The 18745-nt window shown below is 38.9% G+C and overlaps 1 protein-coding gene across 3 annotated transcripts in view; it reads right to left on the bottom strand.

Moving 5' to 3' along the window:
• Positions 1-18745, bottom strand: part of pnt (ETS transcription factor pointed) — a 58757-nt gene that overhangs the window by 5679 nt on the left and 34333 nt on the right. For all 3 annotated transcript variants that reach the window (XM_017160069.2, XM_070216679.1, XM_017160070.3), the window contains 2 exons: positions 18237-18440; positions 17325-17552 (listed from right to left, as the gene is read on the bottom strand). In XM_017160069.2, the coding sequence (XP_017015558.2) occupies positions 17325-17552; positions 18237-18440 (432 nt within the window). The remainder of the gene's footprint in view (positions 1-17324; positions 17553-18236; positions 18441-18745) is intronic.

Below are 18745 nucleotides of genomic sequence, written 5' to 3' on the forward strand. Positions count from 1 at the left end.
AATACTTTCACAGGGTGTTTCTCACACGCTCTCGCTCAATCAGCCATCCATCGACTGCTCTCTAAGTTAGTGGCAGCGACTAAAAAAAAGCCACAGCGACTAAAATTAAATGCCCCGGCGCTGTGCATTTAATTCGAACGTTCGCTTAAAGAGTTCGGCGGTTTTTCGAGGTTCTACTTGTTGATTTGATAGCCTTAGTACCGGAATTTATACAAGATTTTATTTTATTCGATATATTGCTGAGTGATTCATGTTTACAGCAATTAATATAGGCTTTCTATTCTACAGTTTTATATTTTTTATCTGAAATTGTAACTATCACAATTTGGATAAGAAAAATATAAGTTCTATATAAAAGCTTTGGTTACAAAGTAATAACATAAATTGAATGGTAAAAATAAAGACATTTTTATAACATGAATAATTTGTCTGGATTTTGTTGCTAGCTCCGAATCGAAAATTATGACGTCAAATGAATAGAAGTTAGTCCAATCTTTTTAAGATTTCAGGGAAAATATCTTGAAATATTAATCTAGTTTTAATTTTTTAGCTTTAAAATTTTTTCAAAGACCAAGATTGTGTATTCCCTTTAAAATTACTCAGATTTTTTGGGAAAATTTTAAATATTATCAATTCAAATGCTTCAACACTTGGTCGACAAAAAGACTGCTTCTGGCGATAAAAAGTAAGAATACATTTCAAGAGAAATCAACGGATTTGCGTTTTTAAATATTCATATATAAAATATTAAATTCTTATCCTTTTGAAATGGGCTTTTCTTAGTATTATAATTTAGATAAATATTTTTGTGGAATTTAAACTTTTTTTCATTAAAATAGGGGTTTTTTACAAATTAATCATTGAAGAGGTTTTTTTTTTCTTTCTGCAGCCTTATAATTTCTAGTCGAAATTGACTTTTGGGAACATTAACAACGCCAACTCACCAGAGCCGTCAAAATGGCCCTCAGCAAATCAAAAGACAGCGAGCAAAGACGAACGGGCATAAAAAGATACAAAAGTATCTCGGCCCACTGGGGCTCTTGGAGATCATTACCATGATGATCGAGTGGGCAGCACATCATCAGCAAGCTGCTCCACACAGAAAATGTATCTCACAGATACTCGCATAATGGGCCAAAGTGGGATTGGCTGCCGCCTCTCACAAACACACTACAGCTCGATGAGATCATGCCAAAAAACAAAAAAAACAGAGCAGCAAGAAATTAAAAATTAGTTAACTATTCCAAACCGAAGGCGTACGTGTCTTCGACTTGGCTCCACTTTCAGATACACATATGTATTATATAAATAATTTTTGTTTTGGCTAATGAAAAAAAAGAAAAAATGGTGGCCAACGTTTCCAGCGAAACGTGTTTTGGGGCATTTTTTCCGCCGTCCGCCAGCCAATGACAATTTGCTTTGGATTTTCGGGCTAAAAATGAGCCCGAAACGTGAAATCCAGAATGACACGTTCCCACTGCGAAGAGATAGATCCATGGCTAAGTGGATAATGATATAGAAGCCATAGGTGAATATTTCGCTTATCAGGCTTTGGAGGCAGCTGCTCTTATCGGCGGGGGAATCGCTTGTTGATTCTTGGCCCACTGATAGCCATTGCAATGGCCTCAAGTGGCCGTCGTTTCCTGGAATAACTCCAATGCACCTCCAGCTGATAAAGCACAAAAGTTATGCGCTGGGGTTATTACACGAGACCAAGTTGCCAATTTAACGGCATACATAATAAATACGAAAAAGGAAGCCCCGAAAAACAAACAGCTGTTGACCATGTTTGGGTTACGGCCACAAAAGGATGGCCCTACTGTCTTCGTTCTTTTTTTTGGCCACTTAAGAATTCTTGTGGCACATTCATATTTATAATGTAAAATATATTATAAAAAATATTTTTGTTTTTCGTTAGCTTCTTGTTTTTTTCCTCTTTGATTTGGTGCGCAAAGTGCTGAAAAACAATAGCGAGAATGAAAAAAAAACAAGCGGAAATACAAAAAACCCAGTGAAAGAAGCAGAGCTACCTATATGGGAGAAAGGGAGAGGGGCTGCCGAGAGCGAGATAGATGATGCGCCTCGCTTACGACCATTTCCGGTTGAAGCACGTGCGCACATTTTGAAGAGGAGCGTAACCATCGAACCCCGGCTCCTCCTCCTCTTTTCCTCCTCCCCGGAGCATATATAACCCGCTGAAAAGCCACCACCAAAGCAGAAAACCAATCACAATCTCATAAAACCGGCGACACTTCCACCAAAAAGGGATAAAGAAAACAAAACAAGCCGAGTCTTCGTCTTCAGGGGAGTAAATGTAGATCCTACTTGCCGAAAACGCACACGTTCGCAGCCAAGGGTTAACATAATAATTATCATTGTCTTGAATAAATGCACGGAAAATAAAAAAATCTGATTAATTCCAAATGGATTGCAAAATTACTTTGAAACCTTTAAAATCAAAGAATAAGAAGTACTTTGATATGTAATAAAATATTTAATGTAAAATAAGCCTATTTCATAATTTCAAACCCTTGAATTGCATTTAATAAACCCCTTTTTCTCTCTGTGCACAAAATATTAAGATGGTGTGTGCCAAAAAAAAGGAGCAAAATGGTTTAAGCATATTTTCAGTTGAATTTCAATTAAAACTCGTTCTGCGCTCACAAAAGGATTACACATTTAATGCAATAAGGATCAGGGAGGAGGAGTTGCAGGAAGCGCCTACGGGAAGAACAAAGAGGGCATAGTAGTGGTCCTGCCTCGAGGATTCCTCAACAGCTGTCGTCGACTGACACTCGAGATCAGCAGCCATTCAATTGATATCAAATGATTGCCGGGGCTCGAGAGAAGGAGGAGGATCCTCTGCTCTAGGATCTCGGTTACCCTGTGCACGTGTGCAAATTGCACTCTCAATGCTCCGAGTTCTCAGTGATCTGAGCTCTGTACTCTGTCTTTTGTTGTATGTATGTATGTTGCTGCAAGCACTTCCGGCCCCCATCCCGCTAATGTAAATCGGATGTCAATGCATTGCGCGTGAGGCATATCAATTAAAATACAAGAGAAGACTGAGAGGCGAAATGCCACAGAGAGAACCTGTTAGAAGACAAGCCACATAAATAAATAAACTGTTAGGCTGGAAAACGGAAGGAAATCGTAAACACAAGCCAGTAGTTGTAGTTGCTGATGTTTTGACACGCATACTATCATAATTACAGCTCCCCAGTAATACCCATTTCCCCACTTGCAGAGAAGAATCCCCAACTACCAAGCAACCAACCCACCTGTTCTGAAGCTGATGCTTCCGTGCAGGGGCCAAGAATAATATCAATTTTCTATGTAAACTCAACTACCATCCCCCCTCGTTTGGACCATCTTTCTACTGCAATTTCAGGTTGCGAAGGAATACCTGCATTTTGACAACAAAATAAACAGATCCAGCAGCAGCAGCAGCTAGCTGGCTACCTCTGATTGTTGGGAGCCGTAAACAACACACACTAAATACAAACAACAATAATCATAATAACGCTGGATTCTTATACGATCCGCATGCGTTTCACAGCTCCTGACTGAAGAGAGCGGAAATGAAACCAGATACTTTGATAGCAACATGGCAACGCATGTGCAGCTGAGCTAGGGCATACGATCTCTATAGAGATCTCTGCACACACGTATGTACATGGGATATGGGATATGTACTTATCGATCTTGATTAAGCAAAACGCTGCCAAGTGCTCTTGATCTTGATTTGGATTTCGATTGCGATTGCTGAAGGAGGATATGATCCTGCAGTTGCTAAATGCCGCGGATGTCATTGATCTGGCATCTTGATCTCCATAGATCGATCAAAAGGCCGTCTGAAAACTGAGAAGCTTGGTGACTTTTGTGCGAAAATGAGACACTAACTGATGCTGATGCCTGGGAAATGGTCGAGGAAATCGGAGCTCTAAGACAGGTGGATCAAGATTGTGGGTCAGGTTTTGAAGATTTGGTAGCGCAAATTAGTTGATCATGCTGGGAAAGATATTGCCAACTGATATTTCCCGCTTAACTGATCATGTTTTCTAAATGATAAACTCTCCTAATGCTAACGAAACAGTTCGCTATGTGAAAATTAACTATCTTGGTTTTATGATACTCAAATCCTTCTTAAAGTCTTTGGTCCGAGTGCGAAAACAACATCTTAATCTGGTTTATTAGATCGTGAGAAACTGATTTCTAAACTGACATGTCATGTCGGAAAGTCTTTCAGTGTGTTAATATTGTCACCTGTTTACATCATAAAACTTTAAAAGCTTAGATCTTGGGGCATAGATTAAAAGGAACACTTGTTGTTAAACCATTTAAATGTTTCCGTGATCGTGTAATAGTTATAATCAAAAATATCGGAATTTCATTTTCAGGGACCTATAATATTTAAGTAATTCTGAGAATGTCATTAACAATATGTTTCACAACACCGGAAATGATACTGCTGGCTATTTGGGTCATCAATCAGGGGGTTCTTTGATTCAGGATCTTTATTTTATGTGTGTTTCGAATCTGTTGACAAAATGTACAACAACTGGTTGCATTCTTTGAGATTGCGTTAGGCTTAGAGACCTCAATATTAGCAAATAAAGGTTAGGTGTCCTAATCATCCATCACAACATTATCATCAAAGGAAATCCCTCAAATAATTAGATCTTAGATCGAAAGCAACACTTTCCGTTAAACCGGAAATGATCATGTTGGCCATCGAGTGATCTTCAATCAGAACTCCCTCCAGCCAGGATTCTTTATCTATCTATATGTGTGTTTTTTTTTCCTTTCTTAGGGTTTGTCAGATGTGCAGCCGGGCAAACAGTTGGCCAGAAGACAGAACAGAGAGTGACTCGCTAAATGGCTCATTTATGGCCGTTTCCCACTGCGCGGCAACAACGCACCCGAAATGTGGCATGCGGTCACCTTCGGCAACAACAACAACGGTAATAGGAACAGCAACATCAAGCGGTACGACAACAACAGCTAGAGTACCGCAAAGCACAAACGAATGAACCTGAACCTGAATATGAATGTGGATGTGGCTGTGAACCTGAACCTTCGCAAGAGCTGCGGGGGTGGGGCAGTTGCAACTCAAGCGGCTGACTAAATGTCAGAGAATTCTGCACCTGTCCGACTATCACCATGCCAACAAGAACAACAACAGCAACAGCAGCGAGGGAGAAATACTCGTATATATGTATATATATGGAAAAAACTGCGTGCGTCGACAGAATTTCGGACAGCGACAACATGTGTTGCTGCTGTAGCCAGGGACAACTGTTGTGCACCGCTGACTGCGTTTGCTCTTTTTTCGAGCTCCATACTGAACAAAAAATAATCATGCAGCGGCAGCTTACTATATAGAATGTTTAATTATTTAAATTCACATTTTTAAAAAGGTTCTGAAAAATTCAATTTAGGAATGGTATTTAATGAAAAATCCTAGAAAAGCATTTTTATCAGTTCTTAATTTTAAGATTAAGGCTTAGTACTCAACCCAACAAAAAGTCGTACAAAACAAAAAACTTCATATGAAAAACAACGTCAAAAAATTTTGTTTCATATGAAGTTTTTGTTTTGGACGACTTTTTGTTGGGTTGAGTACTAGCCCTAAAACAAAATTAATTTTGGGGATTTGAAAAAAATTTATATAAATTCCTAAGACTTGGTAAAAATTAATTCCCTTTAAGTATATTGAAAATTTAAAATCTATTTGAATCCTTTTTTAATTTTAAAATTCGTTTCGAAATCACTAAAAAACACTTTAAAAAATCTCGTTTTTAAGTGCATATCCCTTAACCCAAATTCATAATTTTCTTTCAGTGCATCTCTGCCCTGGTCAGATTGTGTGAGAGACTACACACACAGATGCAGGCATCGCCCACACAATAACCGTGAGTGTGAGAAACTGCAGGCAGTCGGTGTTGCTTCCCCTGCTCCCTTTTCATGATCCTGCCTCCTTCCTTTTTCCTTCTTCCTTGTTCCTTGTTCCCTATTCTCTCCCCACCCCCCTCCATGGTATCTTGGGTTTACTCCGGGCGAACAAGATGCAGTCAAGCGATATAGGGATATTAGAATGCTCGACATGCGGAGCCCAGGGATCTATATGATCTCAAGACCCGAAAAGAGAGGGAATATATGTTATATGGATCTACCTGCCGGGCCACTTTGGGCTTGCCTAATTTACTTGTGCCCTCGCCGCATTGTTCTTGCAGTTTTCATTCATAAAATCTGAAATCTCTACCCAGCCGAGGCATTGAACTGGTCTTGAAGGAACCAGCAAAAAAAAGAAATGAAAAGGAAAAAGAATCTCAAGGTGCATCGATTCGGAACTAAAGGAAGTAAATTACCGGATGTTGTCTACTCATTTGCTTGTTGTTCTTTTCGTATTCCCCTTGCTTTGATTCATCGAAATGTCCTGCGGGCAGTCCTTTGTGGACGACCTTGCTGCTTGTTGCTCATTTATTATTTTTCACTTGAAACCGAAACCAAACGAGATGAATGCAAGCCAATAAAACATTTTGCCAATCCCTGGGATACACTTTTTGCGTCCCGGTGTCCTGGTGGAGTGGGAGTGGAAGTGGAAGTGGGCAAGGTGGTATCCTGGCGGCCATTTAATTGCACACCTTGTATGCAATGAGTTTTTAATTGCCATTCACTTATTGGCCAACTCGGTAGTTGACGCTTTCCCACGCTAGCCAACTAACTTTTTTATAGTTTTCACTACTTTTTTTGATAAATTACACAACAAATGCAGGAGAGCAGTTCCGGCTCATTGCGCCGTAATGTCTCGTTAAAGGACACGAACAACTCCTGAACTCCTGAGGGTGGAGCGTGGGAGAACTGAGAGGGGTGGTGGCCATGTTTATTGCTTTATGGCCCATAACTTTTAAACGGCGGACAAATTATGAAACATTCATTATGATAAGAGGCGGAAATTGTGTTGTAATTAACTTAAGGATTTTTCAACTACAAAAAAACATAGAGTATAGAAATTTTTAACTTATAACTCTTTTTTTAAAACTATTTTACTATTCACCAGAAAACTCGGAATTTCTCTAAAAAACATATCTCTTAAAAAAATATTTTTGTTTTTTTTCGGAAATGAGAAGTTAGAGTGATAAATAATATAGAAGACATTTTTTCTCATTTCAATAATAATTTAATAATTTGTTAATAATTTTAAATCATTATTTAGTACTATAAATATAATAAAAATTTTTTACTTTTTTTTTGTAAATCATATAATAAATTTATAACAATAAAAACAAATCGAAAAAACACCTTGTCAACCGCTCTGCCCTCCCACTTTCATCTCTTATCTATGGACATTGAGTGGACAACTTTGGGGCATTACAGATACTTACTAGGGACTAAGTAAATAGAGTAAAACCTCTCAGGTAAACAACTACAACAAGGGCGCTGGCAAATAGCAGCGAATGAAACAATAAGAAAACAACGTGGACAGAAAAAATATAAACAAATCAGCTGCGCAAGCGCACAGATCAAACGCCGAAAGGCCGACAGCTCAGAAAAAAGTACAGAAAAAACAAATGCGGCTCGACACTTTTAAAATTGCAAGAAGAAGTGGAGAAGAGAGTGGTGAGTGGGGGGGTCTTGAAAATTAAAGCTAAAGCAAGCTGAAAAATTCAAATTTATTTACACTTTGACGCATTTAAAACAAAGAGAGCGGGAGATACCAGTAAAATCCAAAAAATAACCACAACAAGTCGGGAAAAAAACATAAAATAACGAAAAAAGAGAACACAGCCAAATGTAGGCAAATAAATGACACAACAACAATGGCTATAACGATGTGAAAATTAAATGAAAATGAATAAAAGGGGAGAGAGCGAGACGGGGAGATGGAGCCACTAAGCAGGGCAGGCAGGTCTCAAACTGATAAAGATCAGAAAATACAGAAAATACAGGGAATAGCTAAAGCCGAAAGAGAAACATTAACGGAGACTGAGAAATGTTCAAGTTTTGCACAGAATTTACGAGTTCGCTTCGAGCCCGGCCAAATTGCATTAGCGCTGCTGGCCAAAGGGAAAAGGGAATGGAGTGGGCAAATGAGAATTTTCCCACGATTCCGACTTCGGAAACTCAGGTGTTTGAGTTGGACAAATTATTGCCACAAATGTAGGCAATGCACACGAACCAAAAAAAAAATAAATAAACCGAGCAACCAACCAACCAGCAGAAGGACACATTCACGTTCACAGGACCTGTGCATGGTGGTTGCATCCACTGATAGACATCGCACCACCAGCACCACTTGTACCCCCTATCACCAGAATCAAACAGCAACCTGCACTTGCTGCTGCACTCTGAAGGAATTTCGCTCACCCTCAACAACCCTCTCAAAGCGAGAGTTCTCACTATTACACTGAAAAGTATATTTAGCAATTAAAATCTACATTTGAAACGCGAATTCTTTAGGTTTAATCCCTATTAATGTAACATAAATGATTTTAATGATTCACATTTTTTTCTCAGTTCTTTAAATTTCTATTTAATATACTTCCCACTATTACATTTGAAACGCGAATTCTTTAGATTGAACCCCTTTTAATATAAAATAAATGATATTAATGTTTCACCATTTTTTCTCAGTTTTTTAAATAACTTTTAGAACTTTAAGTCTATTTCATATACTTATTTTTTTTTTCTGTGCACACACCCCTATAGCATATTTCCCTTTCCGATTTGTTGCATTCCCCATATCCCAATTGCATTTCTATATAATTTTGTTATTTGTCTGCGGGGAGACAAGTGGTGTTAGCAAATGTTTTTGTTGTTTTCCTTGTCAGTTCCCAAGGTTTTGGGTCAGTAGAGCTATGCTTTACTATGGAGAGGGTGGTTTTAAAGCGACTATTTTCACTACCTTGGATTTATCTTGGTTTGAAGTATTTGTTTGTTGATTTTAGCATCATAATTTCATGTTGTTTTGAGGTTTTTTTTCTCAAGTGGGGAGAGATATGACCGGAAGTGACTAGAAGTGGTTAGGATGTATTGCTTAGAGTATGGGAATGCGTCTTTTATGAAACACAATCCTGAAAACCACGTTTTCGATAGGTGCTTTTATAATTTAACTAGAACTATTCTCACTATTTTCACCACTCATAATAATTTTTTTTCGTTTTACATATTCTCTTTTAAATCTTTTTACAATACCCCAGCCCCCCTAAAATTTCCCATCAATCGCGCGTGATTCCCCCAACAATTCACGAAGAGAAAACAAATTTTCAACACAATTCAATTAGCGCACACGCGGCCGCAAAAATCAAAAACCGAAATTGTTAATGAAAATTGCAAAATGACCCCCTGTTCACCGCGCGCCAAAGTAAATAAACACGAATTGCAGTGCCGAGGAGAAAAAAGAAAGAAAAGCTGATGGAAAAACGCCTCAAAACGGAAATATGCAAGGAAATTGCCAAGGCGCTGACAGCCGATTAATCGCGATGGGGTCTAAGACAGTATAAGAAATCGATGGATGGATGGGTAGTGGATAGAAGGATGAGGTCAAAGGTTAGGCGGATATTTTCGAGCAAATGCAACGGAAATTGCGGCAACAAAATGTCCTCAAAAACTGAAAAGGCAGAAGCTATAAAATACCTAGCTAAATAGAGAGTGAGCGAGAAAAAAGGCAAGAGAGCCGACTGACAGCAGACTGAGACATAATTTCATCAGAGTTATTAATTTTAGCGTTGAAATTTGCTTTAATAATATAATTAAGCGAGAGCGAGACAGGCGAAGGAGCGACAAGGCAGGCAGATAGAAAAAACGCAGCCTCACATCCGGTCAACATTTTGTCGCTCATGTGAACTCTTTTCAAAAGGCAAACGAAATAAATAATAATAAAAATACAAAAAAAAAGAGGTAAACCAAATTACAGATGGGGTCTCTTGGAGGCTCGGTGGAGTCTTGGGGTCTTGGCAGATTGTCTGCAAATCCAAAACGAGTTACAGTTCATTCATTCCACCACTCATTCATTGATTCATTCGCTGGGCCATTCATTCAGTCGATCGCCAACCGGCTTTGGCCTGGCTTTTCAGTTTTTTCTTTTTTTTTTCGTACATGTATAAACCTAACTCCACTCAACTCCATTCATCCAACGGATGTTGGTTCAGTTCTTTACATGGCATTACCCCTTTCCCTCCAGTGGTCTAGTAGACAAACAACAAAACCTCCGAGATTTGATTTGATTTTATTTATTTGATTCGTTTGTTTGCCGTTTGCAGCGAGTTAATAATTATAAATTGGCGTTCGCTCGTTGGGCAAGCGACCGTTGGCACAGACTCTAGACACAAAGATACTTTTGTATCTGTATCTTTTGTCGAGCGAGTGTGTGTGTTCGTATGCCTTATGCTTATTTCTCCATTTTGTCGTTTGGCTTTTTGTTTGCCTAATTCTTAATGATGCATAAAGTGCTTTGCCTCGTCGTCGCTTTGCAAACAGAGTTTTGAAAGTTGATTGCAAATTAATTGCCAGCACCCGCAAGCCTCTGGCCCAAGTTCGAATATTCTTAAATATATTATTACCTTTTAATTATAGTTTTTTTCGTGATTTATGATCTGATTTTGCAAGCCTCCGACAAGTAAAATACAGTCAAATTAGTGGTCTAATAAAAACCACAATTAAAAGCGTAAAATCTAATTAGAGCTTAAGATAAGTAAAGCTCTAATTATTGCTAGCATTAATACCTGATTTTATTTGTAATTTGCAGATAAGTAGTTATATTTATTTAAATTAAATTATTATATCGCAGAGAATTATTTAGTAATCAAGAGATTTCCGTTTTTATTTCGAAGACTTTTCTGCATACTTTCTACGATTTATGAGGGCACTACCGATTATCTAGCACAGATATCGGCATTCTCACATGCTTTTAAGTCAACCCCGGTTTTCCAGTTCAAGGTAGTACACCACCCCAATCAACACAGATGCATATATCATTCTATATGGCCTGCATTTGCATCTGAAATCAAATGCAATTCGTCTCTTTCATTTTAACGTTTCGTTCGTTGCCTTTTCGGGCCTCCAAAACGACCCTCTCTCACTCACTCCCCCTACTATTAGCGGCTTTTGCATTATACAAATTTAATGTTTAATTTTTTTCTCCCCATGTTGTTGTTGTTTTTGTTCTTTTGGGCGTTCTTTGTTTTAGATGAACTCGACCGTAACGCTTTTCTATGGCGTAAATTTACATCTACGTACGTAACGAAATAAAATGGAAATACACATCAGACAAAAAACAAAAAAAAACACGCAGAAAACAGAAAAGAACAGAACAGAAACGTAAAAAATTAAAGTTCGAGGAGACGCCGCCGTCGACAGGCGGCAACAATAGTGTTGTTGTTGATGTGCCGGCAGCAACATCAGCGGCAACATCAGCAACAGTTCCAATCCGCGATCCCATTTGAATTTTAAGGGGGAATAAAGGGGGTTAAGTGCAGGCCGTATTAGAACCAATGTCGGTTGGCTGCGCGTCGGATTCAGCTGAATATGGTAATAAATTAAACGAAATCCGCACAAGATGGATAAATGTATGCATACGTAGGCTGGTGGTGGCGGTGGTGTTATGCAAGCCACTCAGCGGACCAACCGCAGAATGCAGCCATCTCACACAGAAGTAGAAACAAAGCTAAAGAATGCAGAAACTACGGAATTTAATTGGGGAGTAAAGGAATCGACTTTGAAGGTACTTAGGATCCCGTTAATGTTAAAAATAATGTTAAAACAAATACTTTTTAAACAGTATTAAAATAAATATGAATTAAAAAAGAGCAACAATTCCTCTAGAAAATAAAGTACCTTTTTATATTAATATTAATTTCAAATAAATTTTAAAGATTATTTTAAAAAATTCATATTTGTTTAAAATAAACTCGACTAAATCCAAAAGTGACCTCAAATGATTCTGAATTTTTGAACCGTGCTAAAAGCACAAAAGTGGTTCAAAAACCAGGTGAAAAATAGCAGAAAACTGAAAACGTTGACTCGACTTTTCACAGCTCTCTGCGCTCTGGCACCCACCCATCCTAGATCGCCGGCAGTTTTACCATCAGCATACAGCACAATGTATTATAACTCCGCCATAAAGGTAAAGCCAAGCTCCAGTAGCAGTTGCTCTGAGCAGCGAAGCGCGCAGGCGCGTAGTCGTAGTCCGAAAACTCCCAACGGCGTCGACTATGTTAATTAGTGACAATGTGATTTCTGGCCCTGAAGGCGCTGCGCCCCCGCCCCCGGCCCCGCCTCCTCCTCCCTCTCACCCCCTTGGCCACCGGGGCGAATGATTAATTTGCTGGCACTGAAAGCGGACTTCAGGCTGAAGTAGGTTGCCTTAAATTCCGCTAAATGCCATAATAATATGCTTCTTTTTCTGGTTCTTCTTCTTTTTCACTCTTGTGCATTTGCGAAAACAATGGCGTTGAAATTAAAAATGAAATTCCACTTTATGACCTTAACAAATTTGCAATCAACATAATTCCCCATGTTATGACTCTTTAGGCTTTATGTTGCGTATCGAAAAAGATTTCTATACCACCGAAAAAGAAGAACTTTACGTCTAATTTTTCTGTTATGCTCTGCTGGCACAACAATTTGTGGGGGAGGTGAAAACTATCTTGCGTTAATGGCTGAATTTAGCGTAATTAATACGGAGAGGCCGTAAATGAAGTAGAAGTAGAAACAGCCACCCGAGGCGATCATATTTCCCATTTGGCCTCACATTGTATGGTAATTGGCTTCGAATCGGTTGCCTTCTTCTCGGTAGGTTTTTAATTTCATATGAGCTGGATTCCCGATAATTCTGTTGCCTTATGTATTCTGTTTTTGTACCTATGTATACATTTTTTGTGCTAATGTATAATTATGTGCCTTCTGAATTCCAGGGAACTGCGAAAATTGCTTCGTTTTGTGGGCTAATCTTTTCTTTGATTCTTATGCAAAAAAAAATATAACCAGAAGTGGAGAAAAAACGGATTAAAAATTACTACCCTTTCACATGAATAAATTAAACATGACTTTACAAAAAGTATGCCATTGTAAAAGTACTAAAATTGTATTCAAGATAAAAAACTGCTTTAAAATTTATTTGAAATCATTTTAATTTTAAAATTAAGGTGGCTTTTTGAAGAATTTATTTTTAATATCCCCAAAATAAGAATTTATAACTATTAAAGAAAAATATAAGGATTATTTCCCAGTTGTAATTCCCTTTATAAATATATTTCTCCGATTAATATGCAATCAAAACTACAGCCAAATGAAAGTGAAAATGACGAGCAGAGCACACTTTTCTACCTTTCACGATGACTGTCTGCCACAGTCTGTCTTGGCGAGAACTGAAAGATTGTCATTCCATTGTCATTTTCAAAACCAACAAACTGTAACTAAACCTGACAGAGGGCAAGTGAGATGGAGAATTTACGAACTGTCACATGCGAGAACTCCAAAGACATGTGACTGGAGGAGTTCTGGGTGGACTACGTGTAGTCGGAGGTGCTTTGTTCAGTCGAATGGATCTGCAAGTCAAATGTGCATTAAATGTGTCATTCTGTGAAGCAACAACCAACGACTGGTGGAGATCGGGGGCTTGGGGATCCAAAGAGGTTGAAACAGAAACAGTTCTATGGTCGGTTGATCGGTTGCCTGGGCTGAGGTTATATGGAGCTATATTGCGACGATGATGATGATGATGATGACGATGATGAATCAACAGCCGGCAAGAGGCAACAATGGCAACTCTTCAAGCTTGGACAAACATTTCACGCATCAGGCATTTTATTATGTAGAAATAAAAACACACAGAAAACAACAGAGCAACGAAGGCAGCAGATACAAATACGAATGCTAAAACTTCATGAATGGCAAATGGCATAGAATAGGGAACAGAGCCATATAGCTGGGTGATTTTCGCAAATCTAAATTTAGTGGAACAATGGGGCGGGAGAGCGGCTGGAAATGGATTTTCACCGCAGTTCATCCCAGCTCCCAGAGGTAAATAAACTTGATTTCTCTCCACTTCGACTTTGGGTTTCATTAAGGGTTTCCAGCGGCCAAATGACATCATACGAGTGTAAAACAAAAAACAAATCAAATTTGAACAGATTTATATTTGTGTGTTTTTTTTAGAGGAGGATAAAGAGGGCAGAACAATGAATGGAAGGAGAAGCGACAGCGGCAGTAGAAAAACAACCAAAAAAGGCAGCGGCAATTTTGCGTGCAAATATCTAAGATACACTAGCCTAGATACGCTCTCAACCAAAACATCGAAAGACCCTGGTCATGATGGGGTCTATAGTCTATAGTCCGTCGAACAATCAGCCAGCTCATATATGTATCTATGTATCTGTGGCCCATTGTATCTCCGATGTGTGCAAAATTTTTGTAACCCGCTGACTAAGCGTTAGATACTGCAAATTGATCGAATGCGAATGAAAACGAAAATACTTTGGTTGGAAAAACACTTTCCATATGAATGAAAATGGATGAAAATTAAGAGGGTGCTCGAGCAACGAATGCCACCAGACTTTTGCATAAATTCCGGCTGTGTTAAAGTGCAGCACCGTAAATCATTCAACTACTAACCCAACCAACCAACCCTTCATCCCTCTCCTGAATCTAAATCTTCAAGTGATGATGAAACTTTGAAACATTTTCAGCTTTTTTGCGCTTCGTTGATTTCGCTTGTAGGTGTTGCACCAGTGGGAGGGTCAAATTAAATGAAGAATACACAGTAAGGCATAGTAAAACAGAAAAAAAAAATGAGAAAAGACTCAGTTCGTTGGCCATAGCAAAAGTGAAGCGTGTTCATGACACTGTTTTTATTATTTGGAGATTTGGAAACTCGTTTGCCAAAGGCATGAACTCGATTCTTAATGTGTATAATTAATCATAATTTGTTTTTAGTTTTAATGACTGACTTTTAAGGCCCAGTTGTGAAGGCTATTTATTTTTGGTTCTTTTTTTTTTTGTTCTTTAGCCAGGCAGGCACACCTGGATGCCATAAACGCAGGGCACTCATCTGCATAATTACCTTTCGAAAGGGAATCGCCTATGAGCCTAGTTAAGTGCCAGGAGTGCCGGGTTAAAAGTGTCAACAAGTCACGCACTTAGGACCCCAGACCTTCGGAACCTTTCCGGAATCTTTCTTTCTCTCTATAGTAATCCTCTCCAGCTGGGGTCAATCAATTTTTCACACACACAATCCAGCCCAAGCAGAGTCGTATGCAAATGATCGGGGAGGAAAGAAACATCAATAATATGCAAATGCAGCAAATTAATGACTGACAAAAAGACAATCGAAACGAATTAAGAAAACCAGCCTACAAACCACTGGCCAACCGATCCGATCCGAGTCGCATAATTTCTGTAGATGCGGGCCGAGCAGGGACAATGACTATCCAACTTCGGTGGATAATGGATAGTGGAGGGGGCCCCCAGACGATGGACGGTGGCTTATCCGCAAGATTGAAATAATAACAATGCTGACAACAGGGGCTACTTCCACAACAACACAAATGATTGAATCAAATTGATGCCCAGAACTTAGCCACTGAAACGATCGTCATGGAATTACATATGTCCAACCACACAATGACATTGATGGGGATTTCGTTTTAGTTAAGATTTAGGGGATATCTTAAGGGTTTTAGGGGGAGAAAAAGAGGGTAGCTACTAAAATATTAGAGTTATATGAAATATTTCTTAACAGATTAAAAGAAAGTGTATTAAAAAGTCCCGAAATTAAGAAACCCTCTTTCTTTCTGTTTGGTTTAACAAACGAATTGATTGTTTCATTAGCCGCGCACACGTCGTCGACTGGGATATGTAAATGTTTTAACATTTATGGTCATAATGTGTCAAAGACCATAAATTCAATTAATTTATTATAATGGCAGGAGTGGGCCTGGTTTGCTTTGGATCGCAGACGACGGGTCCATGGGTCCATGGATCCATGCTGGGGGCCAGTTGATTAATAATACAAAATTTGTAGCGCACACTACATCATCTTGACACTGCAACTCTGTAGAAGACAATGCAGCCTGATGATGCTGATGATGTTGCTGCTGCTGTGTTCCAATTTGTACGGCGACGCATTAAATAAATGTATCTCAATCTCAAGCTGTGCCCTGGCGTCGAATCCCCTCACTCCCTTTTCCCGCTCATGCCACCAAATATGTAAACAATTTAAATAGATATTTAGATATGCTGCCTACGCTGGCGCCAAGCTCACACCGACCGACAGCTTGCTATTTGTTTTAAAATTTAATTTCCGTTTCAATTTCACATAAATAAATTAAAATCACAGAAATATAACTCAGATAAAGTCAAAACACGCTCTGCATGGGCTGTGGCCTATGGCCTGCACTCCCCAAGACAGATATCGCATAGGAAATGGGGAAAACGAAAATAAAAGATATAGTATCTGTGCAAATGAATTGTTTAAATTGGCTCTCAATTTGAATTTAGTTATGGATCTGCTCGTGATTTAGAGTCTTGCGCCGGATGCACTAAACACATGCCAAACAACTGTTCATCATTTGCTTAAATCGAGGCGGAGGAAGTGCCATAAATAAAAGTGATCGCTTAATGAGCTCCAATATCCATCTCATATCGATCGGTGAAATTTCAATATCAATATTGATTGTGTGTAATTTTTCTGGGGATTACGTTCAGGAATGCTGAGTGATTTTATTTAGATAAACACTATTTTTATCTTTTTCTAAACTCTATTTTCTTATCAATTGTAAGTACTCTTTTGTGCAAAACGTCAAGCTTCTTTTCATATCTTTATGGGTCATGCCATCTGTAAAGTTTATGGTTTCCTAGTTCTAGGAAATTTCAAAGAAATAATGATTGTCATTCGCTTAGCTTGTGATAAGATGTTTAGCACTGGGGAGCCGTCAAGGGGATTACGGAATTTTAATAACATGAATTGATTCCTCAAGGGGGCAATTAACTTCTTAAAATAGGCGACATTGTAAATGGCGCGATAAGGTATTGTAGTTTGTAGTACTTAAGGAACGTTTAAGGAAAATCTTGAAGTTTCGAATTCGTAAACATTTTAATTGATTGTAATAGAAAGTAAACGGAAACGGAAATTGTAAAATGATCTTAACTAACTAAATATTAAGTTTTAAGTAAGAATGAACATATTTCCATTTTCTAGAACCCAAACCCTTTCCAATCAGAGATTCCTTTCACCTACATTTTACCAGAGACCCACTCTAGATTTAATTTAATAGATATATCAATATGGTATTAATACCTATCCTTCAGATTGATTTGCTTACCGTTGTGGGAGTGGGGCGTGGCTCGGTGGAAGTTTTTATTATCACTGCTCGCCGCCGACGTCACATAATCCATGGACAGGCGGCTGTTTATGCTGCTGTTGTTGTTGCTGTTGGCGGGTGGCTCGGTGGGGTAATTGGCCACCTGGTGGTCCGATCCACAGACCGAGGCCGTGGTGGCCGACTCAAAGGAATTGCCATGCACAATATCCTCATTTGGTTTCTCGCAATCTAAAAAATCGAAAAATGCCAAGGGGTTGATGGGACGGTGGCAAAACAAATTGAGTTAGTTGCATAAAAATACTAATAAGGTTTACCCAAACTAAAAGCTTGGCAAACTCAATAAATTAAAAATATGAAAAATGTAAAATTTGTTTATTTTTTGCAGGTGCCCTATAATTTGACACTTGTCCTAAGAACTGACAAAAAAAAACGTTTAAATTAATTTATTTTGATAAAGGTGGATTGGGTTGGATTTTGATATTCTTCTCTTGAAATATATTGGTTTTAATAAGATTTTAAAATTTCTTTTTTATAATGAGTAAATTTAATTAATAAATTAGTCAAAAGCTCTTTCTGTTTTTCTACAGTGTAATGGCTACCTGCGACCTCCACTTGAAATCAAATTTCACCGTGGACAGGAAGCGTCAGCAGGACAAAAAAAAGTTTAGTATGAAGGGTTTGAGAGTGCTCAACAGGTCAGAGAACCGGTTCACTGCCACCCACTCCAATCAATCCAATAGAGCCACCCCAACCATCGTGGACTCCTTGACTTTGTTAGACAGGCTTCCGTTTTGGGTTTGCTCTTTTCTCTTTGGGGCAGGTAAATTTCGTTACTGGCGCCACTTGATGTCCATGTTTATGGCTTACTACGGCTTTGCCGCCGGCTTACTGGCATGCGGCTCACGTACTCACCTTTTTGCAGGATGTCCAAGTGCTCCCACAGAATGTCGCCGGTGAAGGGCGGCGTGATGGCCAGGAACTTCTCCTTGCCCAGATCGACCATGGCACGGCCCTTCATCTTGTAGAAGGGGTCCAGGTTCATGGAGAGCAGCGAGAACTCATTCTTGGCCCAGTTGAGCCAGTAGATGACATGCTCCTCCGTCCATTCACGGGGATCTGCATGGGAAAAGCAAAAATATTGTGGGGAGTGTGAATAGGAATAGAAATATAAATATAAATAGAGATGGAAATTAATCGTTTTCTAATGCCTCTCGCTCGACGGCGACTTAATTAGGCGTGGGAGCGCACTTGGTTATTGCTGTGGGAAACTATTAATATTCATTGCGACTCGGGCCGGAACTCCAATTGATAGTTCACGGTTAGTTAGGACTCTAATTTTTTATTGGTTGTATGGAGGAAAAAGCGTTCTTAAGAAACTATAAAGTTCAACTGTCAGCAGAGATATAAATTACACGATTAAC

The sequence above is a fragment of the Drosophila takahashii genome, chromosome 3R, assembly GCF_030179915.1.
Source record: "Drosophila takahashii strain IR98-3 E-12201 chromosome 3R, DtakHiC1v2, whole genome shotgun sequence".
NCBI lineage: Eukaryota > Metazoa > Arthropoda > Insecta > Diptera > Drosophilidae > Drosophila > Drosophila takahashii.